Below are 26,766 nucleotides of genomic sequence, written 5' to 3' on the forward strand. Positions count from 1 at the left end.
AGGGGCTCAGAGAGCGTAAAGTGACTCGTTCGTTAGTCACACAGCTAAGTTGTACTGGGGATAGATCTTGAACCCCGGTCTTCTGACCCCAAGTCTAGTGCTATTTTTGTTGCCCTACGCTAAGTCTGCAGGAGGAAAAGATCCATATCTCACTGACTGGCTCCTCTTTTTGTCTATTTTCAGGTCTAAGGAATGGGCATGATGTACCTGGTGTGCCCAGACCTCCTGCTCACCTCACCAATGGGCATGGTGCAGCAGAGGGAGTGGTCCACATCCCCACAGTGGATGGTCAGCTGGCGGTCCCTGGGAGTGGCGTTCCTGGGGTCCGCGTGTCACTGGTCGCACTAGAAGCAGGGTCTAGGGACGAGGCTGCCTTACAACGCCACATCGATCGTGTCTACCGTGATGACAGCCTTGTTGGCCGAAGGACAGGGGCCCGGTCGTCCCCCCTGGTCCGACCCAAGTCGCTAGCTGTACCGGGAATGACCGGTGGGGCAGGATCCCCAGAGCCCCTGAGCCCAGCCATGTCCATCTCACCCCAGGCCACCTACCTCTCCAAGATCATCCCGAACGCGGTCTTGCCACCAACCGTGGATGTGGTAGCGCTAAGCCGCTGCAGCCTCCGCACCCTGAGCCGCTGCAGCCTCATGTCAGCCAGCCCAGCCTCTGTCCGCTCCTTGGGGCGCTTCTCCTCCTCCTCTTCCTACCGACCCCGAAGCCGTCATGCCTCCTCCTCCAGTGACAACTGGAGCCACTCGCAGTCCACAGAAACAATTGTGTCCGACGGATCGACGCTGTCGTCACAAGGGGGCTCGGAAGACCGAGTCGATGGGCTACCGGCACGCGAGGAGGGGTGTGCCACCGGCCGAGAGAGTCCCCGCAGTACAGCAGGTAGTGGGGTTTCGACGGCCACAGGCAGTGGGCAGGCTTCACCCAGTGTAGCCAGCAGCAGGGCTGATGGGTCAGACACTGCCAGCATTCGGAGTGGACACTCGTCAGCCAGGAGCGTGTCTCTGCGGAAGCTTAAACGGGCACCAGCACCTCCCCGCCGGACCTACTCCCTTCACCAGCGGGGCTCAGCTGATGGTGCCCCCGGGCTGCCCCCCAAGCCAGAGCGAAAGCAGCCACAGCTCCCTGCTGCCAGAGAGCCTGAGGAGACGGCCCCTGGAGCCCAGGTCCCAGCTCCGTCTCCTAGCACCTCCCAGCGCCTAGTGGGCTCCCCTGAGCGTACCCTCTCACCCTCTAGTGGCTATTCCAGCCAAAGTGGCACCCCTACACTGCCTCCCAAGGGGCTGATGGTGCCCCCTGCCTCCCCAGGCAAGCCGTCACCGAGGCCTCTAAAGCCCGAGCGAGTATGCTCCCTGAGGTCCCCTGGGGCCTCCGTGTCTTCCTCACTCACCTCCCTCTGTTCCTCCGTTTCATCCTGTGACCCAGCTCTTGTAGATAAGGCTGTCCCTGTGCAGCCTCTGGATGCTACCTTGCCCCCAACCAATCCAGCTGACAGGTTTGTCATTCCCCCTCACCCTAAAGTTCCAGCCCCTTTCTCTCCACCACCCTCAAAACCTAAGACCCCAACTCCAACTGTACCTGTACCTGTACCTGCACCTACACCTACATCTACACCTACACCTACATCTACCCCTACACCTACTCCTAGCCCTGTTTCTAATTCTGCTCCTTCTCCTATCCAGGGGTCAGTGACCCCAGTGGAATCTAATCGGGAATCTTCTACACCACCCAAGGGGGGATCTCCTCCCCCTTCACCTCCCCCATCTTACCACCCACCCCCACCTCCTGCTAAGAAAGTGGAGGCAGTTGCCCAGGCCCCAGCCTCAGCACCCCTGAATTCTGATGGGGAGGCCCCCCAGGATCCCAGCTGGCCCCCTCCCCCTCCCCCTGCCCCAGAGGAACAAGACCTGTCTATGGCTGATTTCCCTCCACCAGATGAGGCCTTCTTCTCATCTGCTAGGCCAGAGTCCCCAGCTCCATCCCCCACCCCCGCTGAGCCTCTTGCTCCAGTCCAGGCCCCTCCTGTTCCTCTAGAATCTCCTCCTCAGTCTGTGGCCAAGCCTGAGGCTCAGACCACGAGCTCCTTCTTGGCCACCGTCTCCTCACGAAGCCAACCCCAGTCTGAGCCCCTGCCTGCACCTGGGTCCCCGCCGATCCCTCCACCCTTGCCAGCCCCAGGCCTTCAGTCTAGTTCTGGGAAGCCAGCAGAGCCATTCAGGGAGCCTTTGGGGCGCAGTAAGAGCATCCCTGTGCCCAAGGAAGATGCCAGTCTCCCTATCGTCACGCCCTCCTTGTTGCAGACGGTGCGGCTACGCTCTGTTGCTTCCCCAACTCTGCCGGCCTCCCAGATCCCAGCTTCCCCTGCCCCTGCCCCTGCCCCACAGAAACCACTGCGGAAGGCACTCTCCGTGCGAAGTGGCCAGGCACCCTGGCCTTCCACTGGGCTTCATGCTGCCATGCGCCTCAAGGTCTCCAGCCTGGCCTCCATCGAAGGCCCCCTTGGTCCTCGACCCAATGGCCCACCTGAGCCAGAGGCCACGTTACCACGGCCACAGTCCCCTGCCTCCACCGCCAGCTTCATCTTCTCCAAGGGTGCCAAGAAGCTGCAGCTGGAGCGGCCTGTCTCTCCTGAGGCCCAGGCTGACCTGCAGCGGAACCTGGTGGCAGAGCTTCGGACCTTCTCTGGGCAGCGGGGGCCACAGGCCCAGAGGAAGCCCAGCAAGTCTGCCCCGCCGGTGGCCCGGAAGCCTTCAGTGGGGGTCCCTCCATCTGGTTCTCCTGGCATCAAGCAGGCTGAGAGCCGCTCGGCCTCCCCTGCCAATGGGCATTCCCACTTTGAGGACAGGACTAAGCGAGAGCTAGCGGAGAATGGAGGCACTGTGCAGCTGGCGGGCCTGGAGCTGCAGCCTCTGAGTCCTGCTGCCTCAGGTACCTGGGGCGGGGGTGGGGGTGGGGTGTGGGGAAGTGGGCCTGGGGGCTGTGTCAAGAGCTCCCTCCCTGCTGACCCAGTACAACCTTATGCCCTAGTAACTGCAGTGCCTCTTTCATCCTGTAAGCACTTTGAGGATTAGCAGCGCCTTCTTCCCAACCGTCCAGCGAGGCCCGTAGTGCAGAGGGGGTCATCACTCATTTCCAGATGAGGACCTTGAGGCTCTGTTGTTAGCCGTTCGCCCCCAGTCGTCCAGCGCTTGTTGAACTCGGGTCTTGGGGAGTCCAGTGTTCTTTGCATTCAGTCAGGCCCTGGGCTTCCCTTGATGTTTTCAGGAGAGCCGGGGTCATGACAGAACTGACTTACACACCAAATGAACCCTTGAAGGGTCTGAGTTTTACTCCCAACTCCTCATGGTTCCAGAATGGGATAGAGGTGATGTGGAGCAGAGGATACATCATAGGCATCTTGGGGAGGGGGAAGGATAAAGATTGATGGCAGCTTGGAGCTAAGAAGGGACCCCAGAGGTCCTCTAGGCCTGAGCCAAATGTTCCTCCACAACATCTCTGACAATGCCATCTCTGACAAAGCCCTGGTGGTACCATTGGCAGCTGGGTGGGTCATGTAGATAAGAGTGCTAGGCCTAGAGTCAGAAAGACTCGTGTTCAAATGAGACCTCAGGCGTGTACTAGCACTGTGATCTGGGTGTAAGTCACTTAACTTATATCTGCCTCAGTTTTATCATCTGTAAAATGAGGATAATAACAGCACCTACTTCCCAGGTTGTGAGGGTCAAAGGAGATAATAGTTGTAAAGTGCTTAGCACAGTTCCTGGCACACAGCAGATACTTAATAAATTCCTGTTTCCTCCCTTCCTCCACTTGAAGACATTCAGGGGTGAGACCTCTCCACCTCTCAGAGTAGCCAGCCCCTTCCACCTGAGGGGGCCACTGAGTGTTAGCAATGGGCAATGGGGATGGGACAGTAGTGGGGGGGGGTCCTCCATAAATACAGGCCAGGGCCTTTCTTAACCATCCTCATTGTCTTGTGCATATAGCTGGGCTCTTCAGATCCTTGGACCTCCCCTCATCTAACAGGTCACTCCCTCTCCTTTTCACAGAAAAACAGAATGAGCTGGTCTGACCTGAGGGAACAGCGCTCTGGTACTACTGACCCATCCTAAGAACACAATCTCTCAGGGACCTGGGCAGGTCGAAGCATGAGAACATGGGGAGAACTGGAGAGACGCTTAACTTAATACAAAGGAAGAATTCAGCCTTAGCCTCCACGGCCTTTGATATTTATGCAAACCTGGTGAGGGCACCTTTCCTCACCAAGTTAGGCAGTTTTCTTTTGCCTTTTTACAGAAAAATGGACACTCCCACAGTCACCACATCTCCATCTCCAACCTTATCCTGGCTTAGCTGAGGAAGGACAGATGATGGGAAGGGGGAGTGAAGTTTGCTGGTCCCAAAGCCCTGGCCCTAAAGAGGCTAGAGCCTGGTCCAGAGCTCCCTGGGATTTTTGTTTTTGTTCTTTTCTGTTGAAAAAATTTTCTCTTCTTTCTCCTGTACCTTACCCTCCCACCCCATCCAATTTCTGGGATAATTAGTCCTGTAATCAAGCACATAATAATAGTTTCAAATCAAAGCACTTTTCAAAGACAGCTGCCCGTCCATCTTCCAGGGCAGGTGGCTGGCCTTCCATCCTGCCAGTCACCACCTCACCAGTGGACCTGCCCCTCGTGGCCTGCCTCCTTTCCACAAGGCTCCTGTTTACATGGCAGTGGTTCTCACTCTCTGGGTCTTTGGCTAGCCTTCTCACACTGGCATGGGGGTCTGGTGTGCCCCATTCTTTTGGGTCTTGAGGTTTCAGAAGGGGAACAGGTGGGCAGGGTAGTAGTCCCTGGCCTTTGGAGGCATGGACAAAGCACAAATGGGGAGGAGAGGGATGAACTCCTGTGCCCATCCTTTTCACAAGCCTCCCTATTATTTCCCAACTTGGCTGCTCCCAGCAGGTGCTTCCATCAATAGTGGGGGATAGTGCCAATGGGACCCTAGGCCAGGACGAAGGGACTTCTCCCCACTCCCTTTCAGGGCATCAGAAATTGACCGCCAGAATGAGTAGGACAAAAGTTGTACTTGGTAGTGGCTCTGGCTTTTCCAGATGCTGCTCTTCTCGGCTCCTTGAGGCCAAGATTCCTCGCCGCTCTCTGAGCTGATGGGCTTTTCTTTCCTTTGCTGGGGAAGGAGATTTAAGCTAGACACAGGGACTGGTTTTTTGTCTTCACCCCTTTCAGTTCACCCACTCACTACCTAGAGGCTGTGGAGGGCATAGAGGAGGGATGTCTTTTGCCACTGTACTTAGCCCTTATATGTACTCTCTTCTTTTCCACTTCCTCCTTCCCCCCATTCTGTGGGATTTCACCCTTTGGATCCACCTTGGCACCATTTATGCTCATTCAGGCAATGGCAGAGGCTGATTGGGAGGTCAGTCACACATGCCAGAAACATCCTTGGACTATTCTAAAAATACGAATACCTCTCTGGGCTTTCCCTTGGTCCAACTGGCCTGGGATTCACTTTTTTTTTTTTTGGGCAGCCACAATAGTGGGAGAATATGGGAATGATCTATGATTGCAGCCTCCAAAAGTTAGGAATGCCCTTCAGCAACCTTAGATTTCTCTTAAATAACCTGGTCTAAATCTCACTGACCACAGATTTGATCAAAACCCTCTTGAACCTGTTTTCAGGTTAGTAAATCTTTCAGAGTAACCTGCTATTTAGATAGATTTGAAACCATTTCAGAAGTGGCTGGGGATATGGCGAGGTAGAGCTGATTGCACTTTGGACAGGGAGTGGGAAGGGCTTTTCTCTACTGGAGGGATGGTCCCTGCGACTCTGCCTCACAGAGGCCTTGCTACTACCACCAGACACTAGGTAGCCATTGGCCACCTCTTTCCTCTCTTCTCCCCCGCCCCCCCCCACCCAGGGCTGTTATCATTTGGTCCTGGGTAGTGTTTGCTGAACTTGGCTAGGCTGGGGCCCAAGCCTCTTAAAGGGACGACTGGGGAGCCTGACTCCGTACCAATGCCCTTCTCTTCCTGTGGGTCATCTGACACCCAATCTCACTACTGGCCGTCACAAAGAATAAAGAGAGAAATCGATAACCACTGGACATACTGTGCCGAACTGTGCCCACATCCTTGATAGAATCGGATGTGAAAGTAAGCTTGAGGGGCCGTGTCCGAACCACTGAGGTTAGGGAGAGCTTCCTTTTGCCCGTTTGAAACTCACACGCTTGACCCTCCGTGCTTAGTTACTGGAGTCCTGTCCCTTCTTGTGAGGGCGCTTCTGAGAATGCTCAGCTCTCACCCACCCTGTCCTGGTTGGACAGAGAGCAGGGCAGTGGGGACCAAGAAGGGGGGGAAAGGAAGGGAAGGGGCAAGTCCCTGCCTTATCCCCTTGGGGAACCAAGCTGGACCTAGCACTGAGACCAAAAGCCTCTGATTTTTATTGTTCTATAGAAATGTTAGATATAGAGAAATATATATATTTCTTTAAACATTGACCTCACTTTGATTGTTGAAAAAGCCAAAAAAAAAAAAAAGAGAAAAAAAAACACAAACCCACCCCAATACCCCAGAAGACCTCAGCCCTCAACCTTGAAAAGTCTAAGTGAGATACAATGAAAAACTCTGTCTGTTTTGGTTAAAATATGTTAATTATATGATTAAAGCTGAATTGTTGTTGCTGCCTCTTCTTCCTTGATGGGGGCTAGATGACTTGGATCAGCTGAGGGGCCCTAGCTCCTGCTGCCCCCTTTAGAAGTTCGGGGAGAGTTGTCAGGGTATGGACTCCAATCTCAGCAGAAGCTGGCCTCTATGCCATCCCCTTCCGAGGCCAGTGTGCTGCCAACCTCAGTGGCTGTATCAACAGACTCGGTCCGCTCCCCCCCCCCCACCTTCCCTTTAGTCTCTGCTGGAGTTGGAAGCCATTAGCACGGCAGGAGGTGGCTCAGACACACCCGCCTGGGTAGGGTTCATGTCACTGGGGCTGGGGCTAGGCCATGCTAGGGAAGGGCTGCAGAACCTGGGGTAGGCAGATGGTGGCTCCCTGTAGCAACTATATTGCTTCCATCCCCCCAAAACACCACACTTGGGCGCTTTCAGTCAGACGCTTTATTTTGATTTACGATGATGATTCAGATTATGAAGTTACTTCCCACCCTCCTTAAAAAGGACCCCCCTCCCCCCATGGTGTGATGCTAATAATATACACACCTGGTTTAGGGTGTGGGGAGAGCTGGGCAGGATGAAGAGTTTCCCTGGCATCACTCAGGGAGTCTTGGTAGAAGACTGCAAAAGGGCCAGGCAGATAGGACAAAACCAGGTTCTTTGCTTCCGTCCTTTGGGGAGCCCTAACATTGAACGATATTTGCTTTCCCAAACCCCACAACTCCCTGAGAAGCTGTAATTAGCCCGTTCCTGGCACTGGGCTCCAGCCAGAGGCTCAGCCCCTGGAGCACAGCTGCCGGATCCACACTGGAAAGCTGAGGAACAGATCGTTTTCCAATCTGAACCATTACAGCATACTTCCCCCCTCCCCCAATTACACTGAAACTGGATTTTTTGGGAAAAGAGTTCCTAAGTCAGTCGCCACAGAGGAAGCCGGAGTTGTCGCCTCCTTCAGCCCCCCTCACTCAGTGTTCCTGCATCCTCAGCAGACATTGGGAGGCAGCCTCTCACAGCCTCCACATCTGCTCAGGGGCACATACTTAGCATTAGTCTGTTGGAGACAACCTTGGATGACCTGGTGGCCTGGAGATAGGCAGGCTCACCAAGACCGGGAGCAGCTTGGGAGAGGGGTGGGAGGGCGGAGGAGGACAACCCTGCAGTTAGCCGATGCTTCCTCCCTTCAGTGTTTTACAAGAGATGCAGCCCAGCTTGGTCATGAAGTTGGTCTGCTTCCATTGCGCAACGCACTCCGACGAGATTTTAAAGTCAGCCTGGGGACAATGCGAAACACCAGGATGATCCTACCAAGCAATGACTAACGAGTGTTTAGTGACTGGGTAAGGTGCTCGCAGTAGCTCTAATATCGATGGTTAGCTAGCATTTTGTGGCGCTTTACATGTTACTTCAAATCACAAGTCATTTGTTCCTCACAATGACTCAAGAGAATGAAGCAGACAGATGAGAGGTTAAGTGTCTTTCCCGGGGTCACACAGCTAGCGCATATCTGAGGCGAGGCTGGAAATGGGGTCTTCCTGACTCCAAGTTGCTGCCACTAGACTTGGCCTCAAGGAGCTTAGGCTCTCACTGGGGAGCCAAGGTATAAATAAATAGAAAGTGATGGTGAGATAATCAGCGAACAGGGAGCCTGGCTTTGCCTGTCTATGCCATCACTGACAAATGAAGGATGCCCAACGGAGAGAGATAAAGACGTGCCCTTACTACCCCAGGGCTTCCAGAAATGCTTCAGAGAGAGGTGGCCAGGAGCAGCAGGCCAGCCCTGGCCTCTGAGCTGGCCTGGGTCTATACAATGCAGGGACTGGATTGGCAGGTGGGGCAGGGGGCTCAGCTCTTCTTACCTGTAGCTTCTCAAAGACTTTCTTCTTGGGTTTGAGCTCCTCATCAGGCTGGCCCTTCTCATAGCCCTCCACAAACACTCGCTCCCCAGGGGCAGAGCCGGAAGGAGGGTCCAGGAGCTCCACCTGGCGCTTTGCCCCATCCCTGAAAAGACATACAACAGCACAAAGGATGAGGAGGCTCTACAGCCGCCCCAAGGCTCCCCCAGGAAAGTCTCATCAGTTGTGGGCGGCTACTTGGACTCAAATGGGGCTAGAGTCCTGCAGAGACTCGGGCCACTCATCATGCTCTGCTGCCATCAGGCTAGAAGTGGGAGAGGACAAGCTCACCCAAAGGGTCCATGCTACCTCAGAATGGCTCCACTTTGGAGGAGGGATGCAATTCATTACCAAGTCTAACTTTCAACCTCATGTGCCCCGAGTCTTCCAAATGTAGGTTTCACCATGCCTTGCCAACTAGTGCCCCATCTTCTGCTTGACTCACAATGTAATAAATCCATACAGGAAGAATGCATGCTCCTCATTCCCTGCCTCTACTCTTCTTGAGGGCATGGCCTTTGTCTTCCCAGGAACCCTCACTTACATGGACGCACAGAGAAGCATCCCTTGTGACTCCACTCCTCTCATTTTTTGGGGTTTCAAGTTGCACAGGACCACCACAAGTCTGTCCTGTAGTTCCTCCTTGGGAACAAACTGAACCAGGCCGCTCACCACTGTCCGCAGCTCCGGCTCCCCAACATCAATCTTCTCCAGGTACAGACTGTCTGCGTCCGGGTGCTAGGGAGGCAGAAGTTCAAGTGAATGAAGGCTCACAAGGGGTCCTTCTGGGGGTCTGACCCATCTCCAGGGTGGCCCAAGAAGAGCAAAGCGACACATTCACTAACTCTCAGCCCCCAAATTGTCCAAGGCTAGTCTAACCTCCAAGTCTCACCCTTTAGAAACAAGGCTGGAGTGTTTTTTTTTTTTGATAAGGCAATCAGGGTTAAGTGACTTGCCCAGGGTCACACAGTTAGTTAAGTGTCAAGTGTCTGGTCTGAGACCAGATTTGAACTCGGGTCCTCCTGACTCCAAGGCTGGAGCTCTATCCACTGCACCACCTAGCTGCCCCAAGGCTAGAGTTTGCATCCAGGCCTGGGTCCGAATCCCAGCTCTGCCCCTGTCCTGACCTCCCTGAACACCCACTGGGTCTCTCTGAATACCCAAGGGGAGACCCCAGTCTCTGCACTATGCTGCCTGCCTCCCGGAGTTGCAGGGCAGCCCCTAGCCACAGGCACTGTGATCATCATGGCCTGTTTTAAAAAGGAGACCTCGAGGAGGTGAAGGGTAGAAGTGCCAGAAGTCAGACTGGTGCCCTGCTCCAGCCCCACTGGTCATGGGAAGATCATTCTTTAGAGAATGATCTCTGGGCACACCCCCCCTCAAATATGATGAGGGCTGCTGGGGGAGATGAGCCCAGTGAAAGGGATGAGCTCAAGCCTCTTGGCCTAAAAGCTGCCTGAACCAAAGGCACCCAGATGCCCAGCTTGTCTAGGTTTGTGACTGTGGTTTTAAAAACCACGAGAGAGAGGCTCCACATAAAGTCCACTGGAGGGATACTGATCAATGCCAACTATGAATATGGACACTTGAGAACCAATGTGCCCTGCAGGAAACTGCTGGCTGTGGAGAAAAAACCCCAGAAACCAAAAGGCCCTAATTCCTCAGTTGTGCAATCCTCTCGATCTCCCTGGGAAATACGGTTTTCTCTCTTTTACCTCCCTTCTGTGGGCTGCCCTCCCCAGGCAAGCGCAAAATGACAGTGCCAGATAAGGCCCTTAGCCAGTCGAGGCATGCTATGTAAGTCCGGATGAAGCCCAGAGAACTGGATTCAGTAGGTAAACAAGCCTCCTCCCTGCTTCCCTGGCTGGCTCTGGCGGTAAAGTAGAGAGGCAGGTCTGACGGATACAGCCTGGCCCGGGAACCAAGTCCCTGAATTCTGACTCACCCTATGGCTACCAAGGAGGCCTTTCCTCTCTCGGCACCATTTCCTCCAGATGGAAATAAGGCCACTCTGACCCTGGCTGGCCTCACCTGGATAAAATGAAAAATACATACCTTCTCTACAGTGATCACCTTCCCCACACGGATGTCCAGCCGGGACGGGATGACCTCCTCCGGCTCTGAGTTCTTGGCACAGCCTTTGGCTGCTGGCTCTGGGGAGGACGACGGGATAAAGATGTGAAGCCAATCAAGAGTGTGGCTGTGACCTCACAAGGACCCCAAGGGCTACCCTCGGCTTAAAATCAGGGCGACATTTTCCTGATTTCACAGTTCTGTCATCTCACACAGAGCCAGTATCATGGAGCAGAAAAGAGCATTAGATCTGGAGTCATCAGACTTGGGTTCCAAAGCTAGCTGTGCCACAGTAAATGGTAACCTGGGTGCTTTTAAATAACTCACTTCTTCTCAATGTGCAGGCCAGGCCCCCAGACGATCCTAAAGGGCCCTTCTGGCTTGAAATTCTCAGATCCTATGATCTACCACCCGAAGGCTGCCAATCCCTGGCCTAAAGGCAGTGAGCACCCCTTTCCATGAAGAAATGGGTGTAACACATCTAATGCCTGTGTGACCAGAGAGCTCCTGAGCTGGTTTTACTGTGGTCTAGATGATCTCATCAGCATCAACTCCATAAAAATGAAAGCTGACTCTTCAGTCCCCACCTAAGTAATGGGGGCATTCTTTGGATTGCTTGGGATCCCAGGGAGGGAAGCCCCTTCCTGGCCTCCTCTTCATCACTCAGTCTAGTTGGCCTTACTCTGCTTTGTTGGGTCAGGGTAAGCTGCACTGGACAGTTTCTTCAATGCAGGGGCATTAAACCTTTCTCGAATGGGGTCCAGTAATTTGTTCAAGGCCACTTCAACTGAATTCTTCAGATCTCCAGGATGTACCACCTGTCACAGGAGAAGAGAACCACTGAGACAACAAAAAGCAGACAGGGAACAGTGGGGAAACCGAAATCTATTTAACTATCAACAGCACACGTTAATTAAATCCAATTCTGAATCTTGCGACATCGACACCTTCCCCCTTTTCATCCATGATCCACATCTGTTTGTATTTTATTTTTAAAAGACTGAATATTTTTTAGAGACTACGTTTATTTGTCTTAATATCTACACTCTCAACCAATCAACAAGCATTTATTAAGCACCTACTATTACATGTCTGGGGATACAAAGACAAAAAACAAAAATCCCCAGTCCTCACGGAGCTTACATGTCAATGTAAAGACATGTGGGCGCACCCATGACACATACATACAAAGGAAACAGAAGGTGATTTTGGGGGAGGGGGCTGCAGTAGCTGGGCAAGATCAGGAGAGGCCTCCTATAGGAAATGTCCTCATTCAGTCTAAAGAGACTCCATTCTCTACTGTGCCCAGTGATTTGGTGACAGTGGAGCAGATACAAAGAGGAAGCTTAAGAGAAAGGCAAATCTGGGGAGGGCGGGGGGAGGAGACGGACATTTCATGGTGCTGCTGACTCAATTTGATTTTGCACCTCAGGTCCGTGGCTCTCAAAAGACTGCTGGTCCAGGTCTTAGTGTCTATGACATGGCAGGCACTGTCCTGACCTGAATTAACACTCCTACACCCACCAACAACCCTGGCAAAGCCGCTGAGGTGGTGATTCAAAGCAGACCCTTCCTACTGATCCTACTGAAGGGTTTCTCCAGTGCTGAGTCATCTGGAGATGGAAACATCTCACGAGCAAAGATTAACTGTTCAGGACCAGGTTCCCATAGGCCCTCCTATTTAATTCAAATCAAGAAACACTTACTAAGCATTTCCTGTGTCTCTGGTACTGTGCTTGACACAGAGGAGACAGACAGCAATGGAAACAATGCCTGCCCTCAAAAAGCTTTTGTTCAACTAGGGTATACAGCATGCTAAGGCAGGGAGAAAAGGTGGCAGGGGAAAGATCAGACAAAAGGGGTTTTAAGAAAAATGAGGAGGGCATGCCTGGAGTCACCAAGCATGTGGGCTGAACCCTGAAGGAAGGTCAGGATTCTCCAAGTGAGAGTTGCAAGACGACACTCTAGGTGGGCAGAACGCCTGTGTGATGCACAGAGGCAGGGAGGGGATGCTAAGTTTGGGGCCCAGCATGCTGGAAGGGCAGCCTGGAGCAAAATCATGAAGGACTTTAAAGGACAAGCTAAGGAGAGTCTGTATTTTATCCCAGCAGAAGTGGAGAACCACCACGCAGGGAGTCTGATGGGATTAGTACAGGCTACAGTCAGTCAATAAGCATTCATTAAGTGCCAGGCACTGTGCTAAGTGCTGGGGATACAAAGAGAGGCAAAAGACTGCCCACTCTCAAGGAGCTCATGTATGACCTAATGAGGGAAACAGCTGGGGGGGGGGGAGAGAGTGTGTGTGTGTGCTGAGTAGGGGGTGACATGCTCTGGCCTGTACTTTAGGAAGATCATTTTGACTGCTGAGAATAGGATGCCTGAGGCAGGCAGACCCACCAGCAGCTATCTCAATGTTCCAGTCGAGAGATGACAGGGTTCTGCACCAGACTGATGCCAATGTCCGAGGAGAGAATGGGGCATATTTGAGAGATGCTGAGAACAGAACAAATGACAAGATATGACAAAAGACTGGCTCTGGGGGAGAGGTGGGGGTGAGAGTGAGAAGCTTAGGGTGACACCTCGAGTACAAAGTCTTGGTGACTGGGGGGATGGTAGTGCTCTCACCAGTAATGGGGAAGTTAGGATGAGGAGGAGGTTTGGTGGGAAAGAGAATGGACTCGTTTTAGAGGCTGAGTTTAAGATGTCTATGGGACATTCAGTGCGAGATACAGTTGGACTCAGGCAGCAGAGACATTAGGGTGGTAGAACTGATGGGCACTGCTGAGATCCACCAAGTGAAACAGAAGAAGGAGGGAAGAGGACCCAGGACCGAGCCTTGGGAGACCCGCAGGGTTAGACGAAGTGGCCAGGATGAGGATCCAGCAGAGACAGAAAAGGATGGCCAGAGGGAAGGAGGCGAGACAAGTGTGGAGAGGGCGGAGAAGGTCTCGGGTGGGCTCCACTGTGGGTATTACCTGGTCTGCAAAGTCCTTTTCCAGCTCTGAGTAAGCTGTGTAGGTTTTATTGCCACCCCACTTCTCGTCTCGAAGGATCACAAACTCTACAAAACAGAGAAGAGGCTCACAGACAGTTGCTGACCCCCAGCTTGGAGCCAAATAACTGCACAGTTAATTACTCAGTCTTACAGGAGTTGCATCTCAGGCATCTGTGTCTACCCCACCACGTGGTGCCTAATTCAGAGACAGGGACACAGCAGGGAGGCAGGAGAGACTATGTCTAAGTCATAGCCCTGAGCACCCCCAAGGGCAGGACGTAGCAGAAAGGGGACCAGGGGTCTGGAGGCCTCATTCTAGCTCGTATGACCTTGGGCAGGCACTTCACTGTGGGGAACCTCAGTCTCCACTGTTGTAAAATGGGGGTTCTCCTGAGGCGGCTGTGTGGCCCAAGCATGGACACCAACAAGCTGCATGCTGCTGCAGTGCACGACCCCAGTGGGAGGCAGTTCAATCAGTGAGGTAACCTTCTACCTGGAGCAGGGGAGAACCACGTCCCAGGAACCTCGTTTTACATGTGGCAGAAGCAAGTCCCACCCAGAGAAGGTAAGGGGGCTGTCTGAGGTCTCACACAGTCCCTCCTGGACCTGGAGCCTGACCTCAGGGCTCCCTCCAGGCCTGCTCACCCCACTTCACTGGGGGACTGCGCCAGAGGACTGCTTTCATTCAACAGAAATGGCAATGGCTGAGCCTCTCACCTGATTTGAGGGGGAAAAGCACGTGTCTGATGAAGGCCAAGACTCCGTTGTTTTCCACATTCCCTGGCTCACAGAAGGCTTTTTTCAGTTTCTTTTTCACATCCTCCTTCCGATCAAGAAGATCAATCTTGGACTCCTATAACCCATGGGGCAGAGAGAACCTTTTGATGGGTTGAAAAATGAGAACATTCCAGCTGATTCTCAAACGAGATCTGCTTGCCCCATAGGGCAGGTCCCCCACCCCCCCACCTTTCCATGACCTTGGGGACTTGCCATGGAGATGGACATGGAGAGAGAACCTTCTCTCTCTAGCACCCTTTTTAGTGATAAGATATGGTAAATGCCACCAAACAGGACAGGTGGGTTGAGAGCAACAGGCTAGCACATGAAACATTGCAACACTAGAGAAAAAAAGCATTAAGATTGCGTGCTAGTCACTTACCAAAAAATGTGTGTGCGTATGGATGAGAAACAGTCACATGTATTTCCCAACCTCTAATCAGATACTGAACAGGGGGGCTGGACTAAATGACGTCAAAGGTCCTTTTTATCTTTAAAGGCATTCATGGTTGCCAAATTTATTTTCTTTTAACACCTCCTAGTCCCTCTCATTTTCTGCCCCAGAACGATAGCCACCATTGAGGCACAGATGAACACCCACCTCTTCTGAAGAGCTCATTTTACTGCCTGTCAATCCTGGGACCATAGGATTCATCAAGTGGATCCTCTTTGAGTAGCCCAGGGTTGGGAGGTACTAGAAGCAGGAAGAAAACACAGTGAAAAAGAAGCAATCACCAATCCAGCAGCCGGCTCAGTATCCTAGATGCAATTATTAAGCAGCTTTTAGGAGCAAGGCACTCAGGATACAAAGACAAAAGGGAAACTTCTACCCTCAAGAAGCTTCCATTCTATCATCTCTAAGTATGTATAGGAGCAGAGTCTGGAAGGCAGGGAATCAACAAGATGGAGATAAGGAGGGAGAAGAGCAGAAACAGGAGATGGAACGCCACTGCCAGGACCAGAGGACATGACAGTCTGGTGTAGAGTAAATTATGATGAGACTGGAAGGATAGGTTGGGGCTCAGGTTTTGACGAGCTTTAAATGGCCAACAGAGTTGTTATTTTATCCTAGAGGCAATAGAAAGTTACTGGAGAAAACACAAGGAGAGGGAGGGAGAGGAAGAGAGAGAAAGAGCTGTGGGAAGGAGGGGAAGAGAGGAACTGAGGGAGGAAAGGAGGGGAAGAAGGTGGGAAGGAAAGAGACAGAAAGGGAGAAGGGGGGAGGGAGAGAGGGAAGGGAGAGACAGACAGAGATGACATCAAGGGCACCTGTAAAAGTAGCAAAGTGAAGGGTGGCCTCATTGATACCGACTGAAGTAAAGAGAGTGTGGGGGATGATGCTGAGGGGTTTGGAGATGAAGGTAACTAGGTGGCATGTCGGATAGAATATCAGTCTTGTACTCAGGAAGACTTGAGTTCAAATCTTTTCTTAGACACTAGCTGTGTGACAACAGGCAAGCCACTTAAACCTCTCTGTGCCTCATTTTTCTCATCTGTAAAACAGGGATGATAACAATAGCACCTACTTTGCAAGTTTGTTGTGAGAGAATGAGACTGTGTTTAAGTTTGTAAAGCTCAATGTAATTATCGTTATTAAAAGAGGAAAAGGGAAAACTCATGAAGATTAGCCTCTATTCTCTCAATAAGGAGGGGAGGTCCTCAGCTGAGAAACGGAGGAAGATTTAGGGAGAAAAAGTTTGAAATAGCCTCTGGGGAGGAGTGGAATAGAAAGTCAATTAGAGATGAATAAAAGATGTGTTTTGCCACAGTAAGGGCCCAGTTGAGATTAGCTATCCTACATCTGCAATGGACCTAACCTAGCCAGCAGGATTAGGGAACTTCTTCCAGCTCCATTCAGAAGAAGCAGAGAAGGCAGATGGCAGGAATCATCGGAGGTGGCATCTGGCAAGGCACAGGCATGGAGAGGACGCCTGGTCAAGAGATCGGCCCTGACTATACCAGTCACTTTTCAACATTCCCTTTTTATCTATTACATGGAAGACCCCCAGAGAAAAGCATCACATGAGCCCCCAGCTGGAGTTATTCTGCTGATTTTAAATTATGCTACTTTGTCCTTATATGGGCACTCCCTTCTTCAGTCTGGATCAGCACAGACTGCGGCCCAGGCTCAGGACCATTTGCGTTAGAGATTTGCTCGGAGCATGAGGGTTTAATCAGGGATGGGGCACCTTCCATGGGGCCTTAGTTTAGGTGACCTGCCCTGGGCTACTCAGCCAGTATGGTCAGAGGTGGGGCTTCCCTGGCTCCCTGGGCAGCTCTCCATCCACCATGACAGGCTGCTCTTTCATGTCATTACCATTCTTTCTGCCTGACCCTGATTTCTGTATGGCTTACTCTAAATTCTACAAGGCTACAAGACTGTTGTTTTTTTTTTCTTTTTCCCATTTACCCAAAACAATCAGTTTTCCAAGGAACAAGGAACTTCATAGCTTTATAATGACTTCCCCTTTTTTCCCTTCCCATTCAAACAATAATCCCTTGTATTTGAACAATCATTTATAGTTTGAAAAGTGCTTTCAGATCCATTTCTCATTTGATTTAATAGATTTAATTGAACAAACATTTGCCAAGTACCTATTATACTCAAGGCAACTCTCAAAGCAACCTAGGAAGTAGGCAAAATAGGTATTAGCCTCCTTTGACAGATAACAATGATAGGGGCATTTCTATAGGGCAAAACTTTTGCAAAATGCTTTATGAACATTATTTCACTTGAATCTCACAATAACTACGTGAAAGCATGGGTACTATGAAGTTAAGGCCACTTTGGAGATAAAGAAGTTAAGAGATGTGACTTGCCCAGGGTCATACAGCTAGTGTCAGAGGGAGGATTTGAACTGAGGTCTTTCTGCCTCTGAAGTCCAGGCTCTTTCCATGCTGCTGACTCCAAGTGCTTTGAAGCACCATAACTTGGAGAAGTTACAGTACTTGCTAAAGGTCAGACAGAAATTAGGCAGCTGAGAGTCAGACCTAAAGTTCAGTTCTTCTGAATTCTAGTGCAATACTCTTTCTAATACATTGAGCTGTCTTTAATAAGGTGGACAAACTATTTCCACCTCACTGAAATATCATCAGGCCCAGATGCAGGGCAGGGGGGATTCATTCTTCTGGGAAATAAAAATAAGAACTATACCTCATAGGATGGCCAAGGCCCTGTTGGTGGTGGGTCTGTAGCAATGCATAGAGGAAAATAAATATTCCACTGAAACCTAAGGCCCCAAACTGGAACTCACCTTTTCTGCAAAGGTAAAAATCTTCCTCTGATCAACTCCTCCAAACTGGGCATCTACTTTCAGATATTCCTCATCTAGGGCCTGTGGAGAGAAGAAAGGAGAGCACAGTTTTCTTTCTGAGAGAACAGAAGCCTACCAGAGGTCAAGAAATAGACAACATGACAATATTCAGTTGCCCTGATGTACTAATCAACAAACATTCACAGAACGGAAGGAAGACAAGGTAGTTAGTAGTCGATTCCTGGAGCCGATGCTTGCCTCCCCCACCCCCCAATTCCAGGTGGAGGCATTTAGATCAGCTGGGTAAGCTTGGCCCACCACTCTCTTGTACTACCACTTCTCATTCACTTCAATATAACCCAATTAATTTCAGCAGAAAATGCTCAAGATCTGTTCAAGGTTTGGAAGCCTTATGGCTTCCTACTGCCTAGAGGATAAAATACAAACTTCTAAGCATGTTATTTAAGACTTTCCATAGTCATCTGGCTTCCCAGGGGATGCATTTACAACAGCTGAGTTAATCTCAAATAGAAAAGGATCCCTGCAAGTCATATACTAACTTTGAAAACCACAGATTAACAATATTTAGGCTGAATTATATTTTTACATGTAACTGGTAAAATTACTCCGGATGGACTTCCAAGTTTGATACCTCTGGTCGACAACATGACAAAAGAACTACCCATTTATGATATCAAACCAGATGGTGATTCACATGGACAGAGATGACACTAGTAGGAGGATCTAGAAAGCATTGTTAAAGATATCAAGCACTGGCCAAGAAATGGAAGCCCTTAAGTGCTGGCCACATGGCATCTTCAATCCTTCCTCATTCAAAGCAAGAGTTTTCAAAAGGAAAGGCAGTTTTGAGAGGTGAGGAGCTGCCTAAGAAGATGGTATCTGAAAACAGGATTTGAATTTCTGAATCACAGCTCCAAAGAGCACGCTTTTGGTCAGAGATGAATGCATCTAACAAGGGCCAGTAAGAACATTTTTGCCTGACTTTTCAGAAGAAATCAAAGCTATCTATAGTCATATGAAAAGAATCTCTAAATCACTATTGATCAGAGAAATGCAAATTAAAACAACCCTGAGGTTTTATCACTTCTATCAGAAATGATGAATGCTAGAAGGGATGAGGGAAAATAGGTACACTAATGCATTATTTGTGGAGTTGTGAACTGGTCCAACCATTCTGGAGAACAATTTGGAACTATGCCCAGAGGGCTATAAAACTTTGATCCAGCAATACCACTACTAGGTCTATATCCCAAAGAGATCACAAAAATGGGAAAAGGATCTATCTGCATAAAAATATTTATAGCAGCTCTTTTTGTGGTGGCAAGAATTGGAAATTGAGGGGATGCCCATTAATTGGGGAATGGCTTAAGTTGTGATACAGGATTGTGATGGAATACTATTGAGTTATATGAAATGATGAGGGAGGGGCAGCTGGGTGGTACAGTGGATAGAGCTCCAGCCTTGGAGTCAGGAGGAGTTGAGTTCAAATCTGGTCTCAGACACATGACACTCGATAGCTGTGTGACCCTAGGCAAGTCTCTTAACCCTGATTGACTCACCCCCCAAAAAAAAGGGAAAAAAAAAAAGAAAAAAATTATGAGGGGGGATGATTCCAGAAAAACCTGGGAAGACCTATACAAACTTTTCAGAACCAAGAGACCATTGTATACAGTAATAATAATATTGTAATGCTGATCCACTGTGAAAAACTTAGCTACTCTGATCAAGGCAATGATCCAGGCAATTTGGAAGGACTGATGATGATGCTATCCCACCTCCAGAGATAGAACTGATTAACTCTAAGTGCAAACTGAAGTATCATTTTCTCACTTTTTTTGGGGGGGTGACTTAGCTAGTATGGAAATGTTTTTCATGATTTTATCTGTATAATGGGTATCATATTGTTTACCTTCTTAGCGGTTGGGGGAGAGGCTGAAGGGAGAGAATTTCAAACTCAAATTTCTTTAAAAAAGGCTAAAAATAAATTTAAAACTAAAAAATATATATATTTGTCTGGAGTCTTGCAAATCTAATTAACTGCCTAAACACATTCACCAAGGTCTCTTAGAGGTGCCCTGAGAGCAGCTACAAAACAGAAAGATTAGCCGTAGAGTCACAAAATCCAAAAAAGGAGATAATAATAAGACTCATGATATATGTGTATATATAAATGAACAAAAAACATTTAGTAATCCTTACTAGGTACCACGTATTGTGTTAAGTATGACGGATGAAGACACAAAAGACAGTCTCTCCCTTCAAAGAGCTTACATTCTGGTAGAGGGAGATAATACATAGAAGGCAGTTGTGGCATCTGGTAAATCACAGGGATGGTGGATGGCAAGACATCTAGGAGTAAACAGATTGGATGGGATGTGAAGCTTGGTTTAAAGCAACTATATATAGTGGCCCACGTGTGCCTATGCTGGCTCCCTAATACACAAACTATGGCCAATAAACAAGGTAAACAAGAGATCTGAAGTCAAAGGGTCAAATTTGCCCATGTAGGCATCACTGAGACTTAGCAGCATGAAATTTGTGACTATAACTTGGCTCTGGGAAGGTACACCATATTAAAAAACAGGATGGTTTTTTAAAAAGGCATGGGTAATAGATTAGCCTTGCCTATTTAAAACATAAATACTTAAGTGAGGAAATCAGGAAACAAGAGTCAAAGGGGAAGCATACTGGGAGGAGCATTTGGTTGAAAGATCAATGGGGTGGACGCAGAAGCAATATTGTAATCAGAATTTACTATAAATCATATGGTTTGAAAGAAAAACTAGATGAAAAGTTTGGGAAACAAGACTGGCTTAGAGGCACAATGGAGGAGTGATGGGGAAACTCAACCTGGCCAACTGCTGAAGCTCTCTTTGACTAGAGCAGATTAATTAATAATCTGAGTTGTCTTGATGATAATCTCATCCTTAGAAAGGTGGAGAAGGCAATAAGAGGAACTGGGTAGAAGAGTCTTATTAACAAGGAAGTAGTTGCTGGGATGGAAGAGATGGGAAATGACTATTGTATCTTTGAATTTCTGATAAGAGTAGAGATGGCGGGCAGCTAGGTGGTGAAGTGGATAGAGCACAGGCCCTGAAATCAGGAGGACCTGAGTTCAAATCCGGACTCAGACCAAACACTTGACACTTACTAGCTGTGTGACCCTGGGCAAGTCACTTAACCCCAACTGCCTTAAAAAAAAAAAGGGTAGAGATGGGTAGGGTATGACTTCCAGCACAGGTTTTAGGAGAACAGATTTCAAAAGGTATAAGAAAAAATAATGGATAAGACTAAAATTTTACAGGGGAAGTTGGCCTAAAAGGGATGGAAAGCTGACATGAGCACAAATCAGAAGACATGAAGAGAAATTATTCTGACAAGAGCGAAATGGGAGTTTTCTCAAGAGACTGATATAGATACACAGGAACTTGTAGAGACAAAGACATGAAAAAGAAGCAAGAGTTAGCAACAAATAAACACAAAAGCATAACAGTCCTCTGAGAAGAGTGTCAGCAGTGTTCAGATTCAGAATGAACTGGGCTGTGGAGGAATGCTAAGACCAATCAAAAGATTTTTAAAGCCACAGCGGGGAAAAGAACGATGGAAGAACTGCGCGGGGTGGACAAGCTCATCTACTGCTTCCAGCCCTTAAATGCTCTCTCTCCTCCCCTCAGCTCAGTGCTAGCTCCCACAGGGAGTCTTTTTTGATTCCTGATCTCGTCGAAACATCACTTGTATACAGAACACTTTACATATTTTATTCCCCTTCAGCCCCTGGTAAAAGGCAGGCAGAGGTTGTTTCATAGGTGGTCTTTATCTCGCCAGAGCCCAGGCTGGCCTAGCACACAAAATGCACTTAATAAACGTTTGTGGGACTGGACTGGAGAAGAGAGGACCGGCAGGAACAGGCAGAGTAGCTGCGTTTTCACTCGGTCAAGTAGAATGATCTTTGCATTGGAAAAGACAGAACTAAAATGACTAATACGGAACTGATACCCCAGATAAACAGACGGATAGTAAGAGAACACCTAATTGCTGTTGATGAGTTCAAGTCATCAGAGCCACGTGGACTACATCCTTGGGTGAGAATCTGCAGGTGTAATTGCTGAGCCAGTCAGTGATCTACTTTGAAAATCAAGGTGAACAGGAGAGAGACTGCAGGATTGGAGAAGCACAAATGTCCTGATTTTTCAAAAAAGGCAAGAGGATAGAATTCACTAATGATAAGCCAGAAAGTCTGACTTCAATTCCTGGCAAGACTCTGAGATGTATTATTAAAGGATTAGGAAACAGCTAGAAAAAGAAACAATGGACCAGAGATCCAGGTCATACAAGATTACCCTAATTTCCTTTTCTGACAGGGCCCTCTTCAGTCGTCCTGATCTATAAACGGCCACTGGACCCAGATGGCTCTGGAGGAGAAAGGTGAGGCTGGTGACCTTGCACAGCCCTGCCTCACTTAAATCCAATTCACTTGCATGTCATGGCATCACTCCCTGATGCCATGTCTTCTTCGAGAACGAAGAACAAACCACCACCACAGCAACAATCTAGACAATGAGGCAAAGGCTGTAGTTAAGCATTGACAAAGGCCTGTGGAAAAGATGCAGGGAAATGGGCCAGAGAGATAATATACAATCAGGGGATTCTGGGAACTGTCAAAGTTTAGTTGATGTCACCTTGTAAGGAGGTCTAGTGGGGTGCCCCAAGGTTCTGCACTTGGCCCTGTGTATTTTACAATGTTAGTGACAACTTTAAGGGAGAGATGGCACGCTCATCCAATTTGCTAGAAGAGGCAGCTAAAACACTGGATGAATGAAGTCCGTATTCGAACAAATCTCAACAGGCTACAAAAATGGGCAGAACTAAATAAGATAGAGACATGGCTAAACAGTGGTTCATTTGTGGGTTGTTGTTGTTGTTGTTATTTTAGGCAATGGGGTCAAGTGACTTGCCCAGGGTCACACAGCTAGTAAGTGTGATGTGTCTGAGGCCGGATTTGAACTCAGGTCCTCCTGAATCCAGGGCCAGTGCTCTATCCACAACAGTGGTTCATTTGAAAAAGATTTCATGGGATTATAGATTTAAAGTTGGAAGGGGCTTAAAAGGTAATGAAATATTACCAAATGAGACACCAAATGAGACAATATTTGTAAAAGTGCTTAGCAGAGGGCCTGGCACTTAGGAGGTACTCTATATAAATGCATATTCCAGGGGTGTCGAACCTGAAGCCTTAAGGCCCCATCTGGCCTTCTAGGTCCAGTTTTATAGAAGAAATCCTTTTACTAAGGGGATCTGTTCTGTCAAGTTTGGATTCAGTCAAAGGGCTGCCCTTTAGGACCTAGAGGGCTACATGTTCCCCATCCCTGGTCTCAATCCCTTCCCCTTCACCAGTTCCAACACCCTCATTTTACCATTTAGGATGTCAAGGCCCAGGGAGGGGCACTGATTTGCCAAGGACTGGGTCCAGGGCCTCTGGGTCCAAATCCAGTGCCCCTTCTACTGTGTCACTTTCGGCAGTTTTTAGTTGCCTACTAAGTTCAAATGAATAAACCACGTGACATGACAGCCAAAAAGGGCACATGCTGTCCTATGTTGCATTAAGAAAGGCAGATAACATCCAGGACGAATACAGTAGTAGCTTTACTATAGTCTACCCTGGGTCAGTATAATAAAACTCAGTCCTAGAGGCCACATTTTGGGAAGTACATCAATAAGGGGAGGGTTTTTGGTGGAGGGTACTTGGGATGGTAAAAGGCCTCTCAAGATCATGACCTATGAGGACCATATGAAGTGACTGGGGTGAATCAGGATGGCTGCTTCAGATCTCTTACCAGTTGTTGTATGGAAGAGAGACTGGACTCTTTCTGGCCTCTAGAGGGCAGACTTGGGGCCAATGGCTGGACATTACAAAGTGGCAAATTTATTCGGCCTTGAAGGGAAACCTTTGTGATAATTAAATCTACTATTCAAAAGCAGTGTTCTGTTGTGGGAGGAAGTGGGCCTGTATGACCACAGAAGAGTCTTTCAGCTCTGAGTTTCTGATTCCAGCCCTCCTTTCCAAATTTATTTCTCATCACTTGCCTTTATATACTTTTTCATATTTCCACACCTCAATCAATAAGCATTTACTAAGCACCTGCTACATGCCAAATGCTGAACTAAGGACTGGGAGCAGAAACACAAACCAAATCAAACTGAAAAGTCCTTACCCTCAAGCCCTACTGGGAGAGACAGCATGAGACAGAGAGAGAGTAGGAGTATACATATCTAATCTCAGTATATACAAAATAAAGAGGAGATAATTTTTTGGGGTGGGGGGAGAGGAAGGGAAGAGAACAGCAGCTCAGGGGATAGAACAGGCTTTGAGAAGGAGGCAGCGCCAGAACTGAGTTGTAAAAGAAAAGGCAGATTCTAAGAGTCCTAAGTGAGGACAGAGTGAATCACAGGGAAGCTGGGGGCAGAGGAAAGGTAGACACTTAGAATATTACGTGTAAGAATTAGGTAAGATGGCCAATCTGGTCAGACTGTAGAGTGGGGGAAGGTGCAGAACGGATAATAAGGTTAGAAAGAAAGGTTAGGGCCAACTTCTAACAGTAACACTAGAAGAAATGGAATTTAAGAATACCTTAAAAGACCAAGCTGTGTCAAACAACACAGTGCATTTTTTAAATCATAAAGCAAAGAAAATATGAGATGAACATTTTTTATTTCCAAGTAAAATTATAATAACATTTTTGCATCAGTTGGTGTGCTTGGCCCTTCTAGTGTGAAATACCTTGCTCAAATGGCATGAACAAAGGTGGGTAAGCACTAGACTTGTTGAGAAGTAATGGGAGATAAAGCCTGAAAGGTAACCTGGGGCCAGACTCTAGAGGACTGTGAAATCTTGGACTAAGCGGAATGGGCTTCATCTTGTAGGCAGTGACTCACCACTGAAGGTTTTTCACCAAGAAAGCAGTGTTTTAAGGAAATAATCTGCCCCCCCTCTATTCCTCCAAGTACCTGTAGTCCTGGGTACAGCAGACCACTCAATAAAGGGTGTTCCACCTGTTTCACTACTTCAGCCCCAGCTTTCTTTGCATCATGTTGGGTGACCATCGAGGACAGTCTGTAAACATCCAGTGAGTACTCCCTGAAAAGGAAAAAAGACATGAAGATCAATAAATAGACAAATCCCATCCTTGACCTCCTCCTTCAACCCACGACATAACTAGGCCTCGAAAAACCCACTGATAAATAATCTCCTTTCCTTCACCCCAGAAAATGATCATATGATCTAGGACCTTTAATAGGATCAGAGACCCAAGGCCTGCCATATTATGAGCTGCTATGAGATCTGCTGCCTTGTTAAATCAGCTTTACATGTTCCTTAACCACAGCCTGAAAAGAGACCAAGTCTTAAACAAATCAAGGCTCAGGCATAAAAGAGCTGTAAAAAAACAAATATACAACTACAGCCATATGGGAACTATTGGGTAGGTGAAGGAAGGGCTGACAGACTTTAAAAAATCCAACAATAAAGTACCTTCCAACCCTATACTTACAGAGCATCTAGGCTCCATAGCCCCCTAATTAGACAAAGATATCACTGCAATGAAGAAGCAAGTAGCAGAAAGGTGGCTAGGTGGGGTGAGGATTAAAGGTTGGGAAGGCACCAACACTCACTTGCTGAGTTGGTAATCAGTGCCTTTGACAAATTTTAGCTTCTCCAGAGAAACCCCAATACTCTCCAGCATGGCCTTGATCACATTTTCATAGTAGGAGGTCCGTAGTTCCAGAAGCTCCCACGGAGCCTTCATATTGTCCAGGTATGCATGAAGATCTGCAAAGAGGATTGTCACCTGGAGAGAAAGAAACAAAGAAGAAGTGTGGCTGAGATGTTCCCCCATGTCAGACATTCTGTAGTTTACTGCCTATCACAACAACATTGAGAAGGCTATCTCATATCTCTTGGCCATTCCCTAAGCCCAAAGCCTTGGTCGGGGTGACTGCTCTCACCTCACATCCTGCTTTCAGGAAGTCAGCGATCTTTGACATCGGTACAAAGTAGGCCACGTGTGGCTTGCCTGTGGTTGCAGTCCCCCAGTAAACTTTCAGTTCCCTCTCCTTCAGGATCTCTTTCAGTTTTTCTTCACCAAGGACCTCCTGTTGCAGAACAAGAAATTGGTGAGGACCAGTTTCTTCATGGGGGGTGGGGAGGGCATTAAACTCTACCAGTTCAGGAGGATGTGCATGGTGGGAGATGGCGGAGAGTGACGGATGTAGGTAGGGTACAAAAGAAGTCCACTGAGGGTGAAAGGTGGACACCACAACGAGGAGGGACCCTGTGGGTGCCGAGATGGGCACAGAACCCTCATTTGATGGGAGGGGGAAGAAGTTGGAATCTGGCCTCTACCACTTACTACTACCTGTGTGACTTTAGCCAAGTCATTCAACCTTTCTAGGCCCCAGAGTCCTCATCTGTAAAATGAGACTGGAATTGATGACTTCTGAAACTACTTTCAGTTCTGGATCTATCATCCCATGAGGGGAAGGACCCCATGCAGTAGGATGGAAAGGACTCGAGGGGAGAGTATGAGAAAAGTATCCAGTGGAAGAGATGGAAAGGGACTCCCACCGCCCCTCCAAGGGAAAAGATGAGCAAAATCTCTAAAAAGTGAAAAAAGGGGCAAAAGATGGGTACTCTTCATTGGGGAGGGGGCCAAGCAGGGTCTCCTATGAAAAGGAATATGGATTTTATATTGCCTTACTATATACCAGGCACTGTGCTAAGAACTGGCAAGGTCTCGGGTGGGGGAGGGGGCCGGGCAAGGTCTCCCACGGGGGAGGGTCTGCGTGCCCGGAAGTCGTGGGGGGAAGCTACCTGCAGGTTGCGAGTGATGAGATGTAGTTTCTCCTCCGGGGTCGGCGCGTCCCCCATTGTGGACTACGCTGAGGGCTGGGAGAACGAAGAAGACCCCAGTCAGCGCGCCCCGCCTCCTGCCTCCTGCCCGCGCTTGCGCCCCTTCCCCAACCGAAGCAGGCGCCGGCACCGTGAGCACCCGGAACAATCACGTGGAGCCCTCGCCGGGTTGCAT

General features: G+C 48.9%; 2 protein-coding genes across 4 annotated transcripts in view; one reads left to right on the forward strand and one right to left on the reverse strand.

Annotated features, from left to right (window-relative positions):
• NHSL3 (NHS like 3) overlaps positions 1–6,681 on the forward strand; it is a 43,252-nt gene extending 36,571 nt beyond the window's left edge. For all 3 annotated transcript variants that reach the window (XM_020983484.2, XM_020983485.2, XM_020983486.2), the window contains exons 6-7: positions 184–2,937; positions 4,059–6,681. In XM_020983484.2, coding sequence (XP_020839143.1) covers positions 184–2,937; positions 4,059–4,081 — 2,777 coding nt within the window. In that variant the 3' untranslated portion in view covers positions 4,082–6,681. The remainder of the gene's footprint in view (positions 1–183; positions 2,938–4,058) is intronic.
• A 422-nt stretch (positions 6,682–7,103) lies between these two features.
• On the reverse strand, positions 7,104–26,726 carry YARS1 (tyrosyl-tRNA synthetase 1). The gene is made up of 13 exons (XM_020983479.2): positions 26,553–26,726; positions 25,688–25,834; positions 25,355–25,530; positions 24,692–24,821; positions 17,666–17,746; positions 15,013–15,105; positions 14,352–14,487; positions 13,615–13,700; positions 11,322–11,457; positions 10,622–10,719; positions 9,111–9,304; positions 8,531–8,672; positions 7,104–7,945 (listed from the first exon to the last, which is right to left on the reverse strand). The coding sequence occupies exons 1-13, from the start codon at positions 26,607–26,609 to the stop codon at positions 7,835–7,837; spliced, it is 1,587 nt and encodes a 528-aa protein (XP_020839138.1). The 5' UTR covers positions 26,610–26,726; the 3' UTR covers positions 7,104–7,834.
• Between the last annotated feature and the right edge of the window lie 40 nt (positions 26,727–26,766).

The sequence above is a fragment of the Phascolarctos cinereus genome, unplaced genomic scaffold, assembly GCF_003287225.1.
Source record: "Phascolarctos cinereus isolate Bilbo 61053 unplaced genomic scaffold, phaCin_HiC Scaffold_726;HRSCAF=1367, whole genome shotgun sequence".
Lineage (NCBI taxonomy): Eukaryota > Metazoa > Chordata > Mammalia > Diprotodontia > Phascolarctidae > Phascolarctos > Phascolarctos cinereus.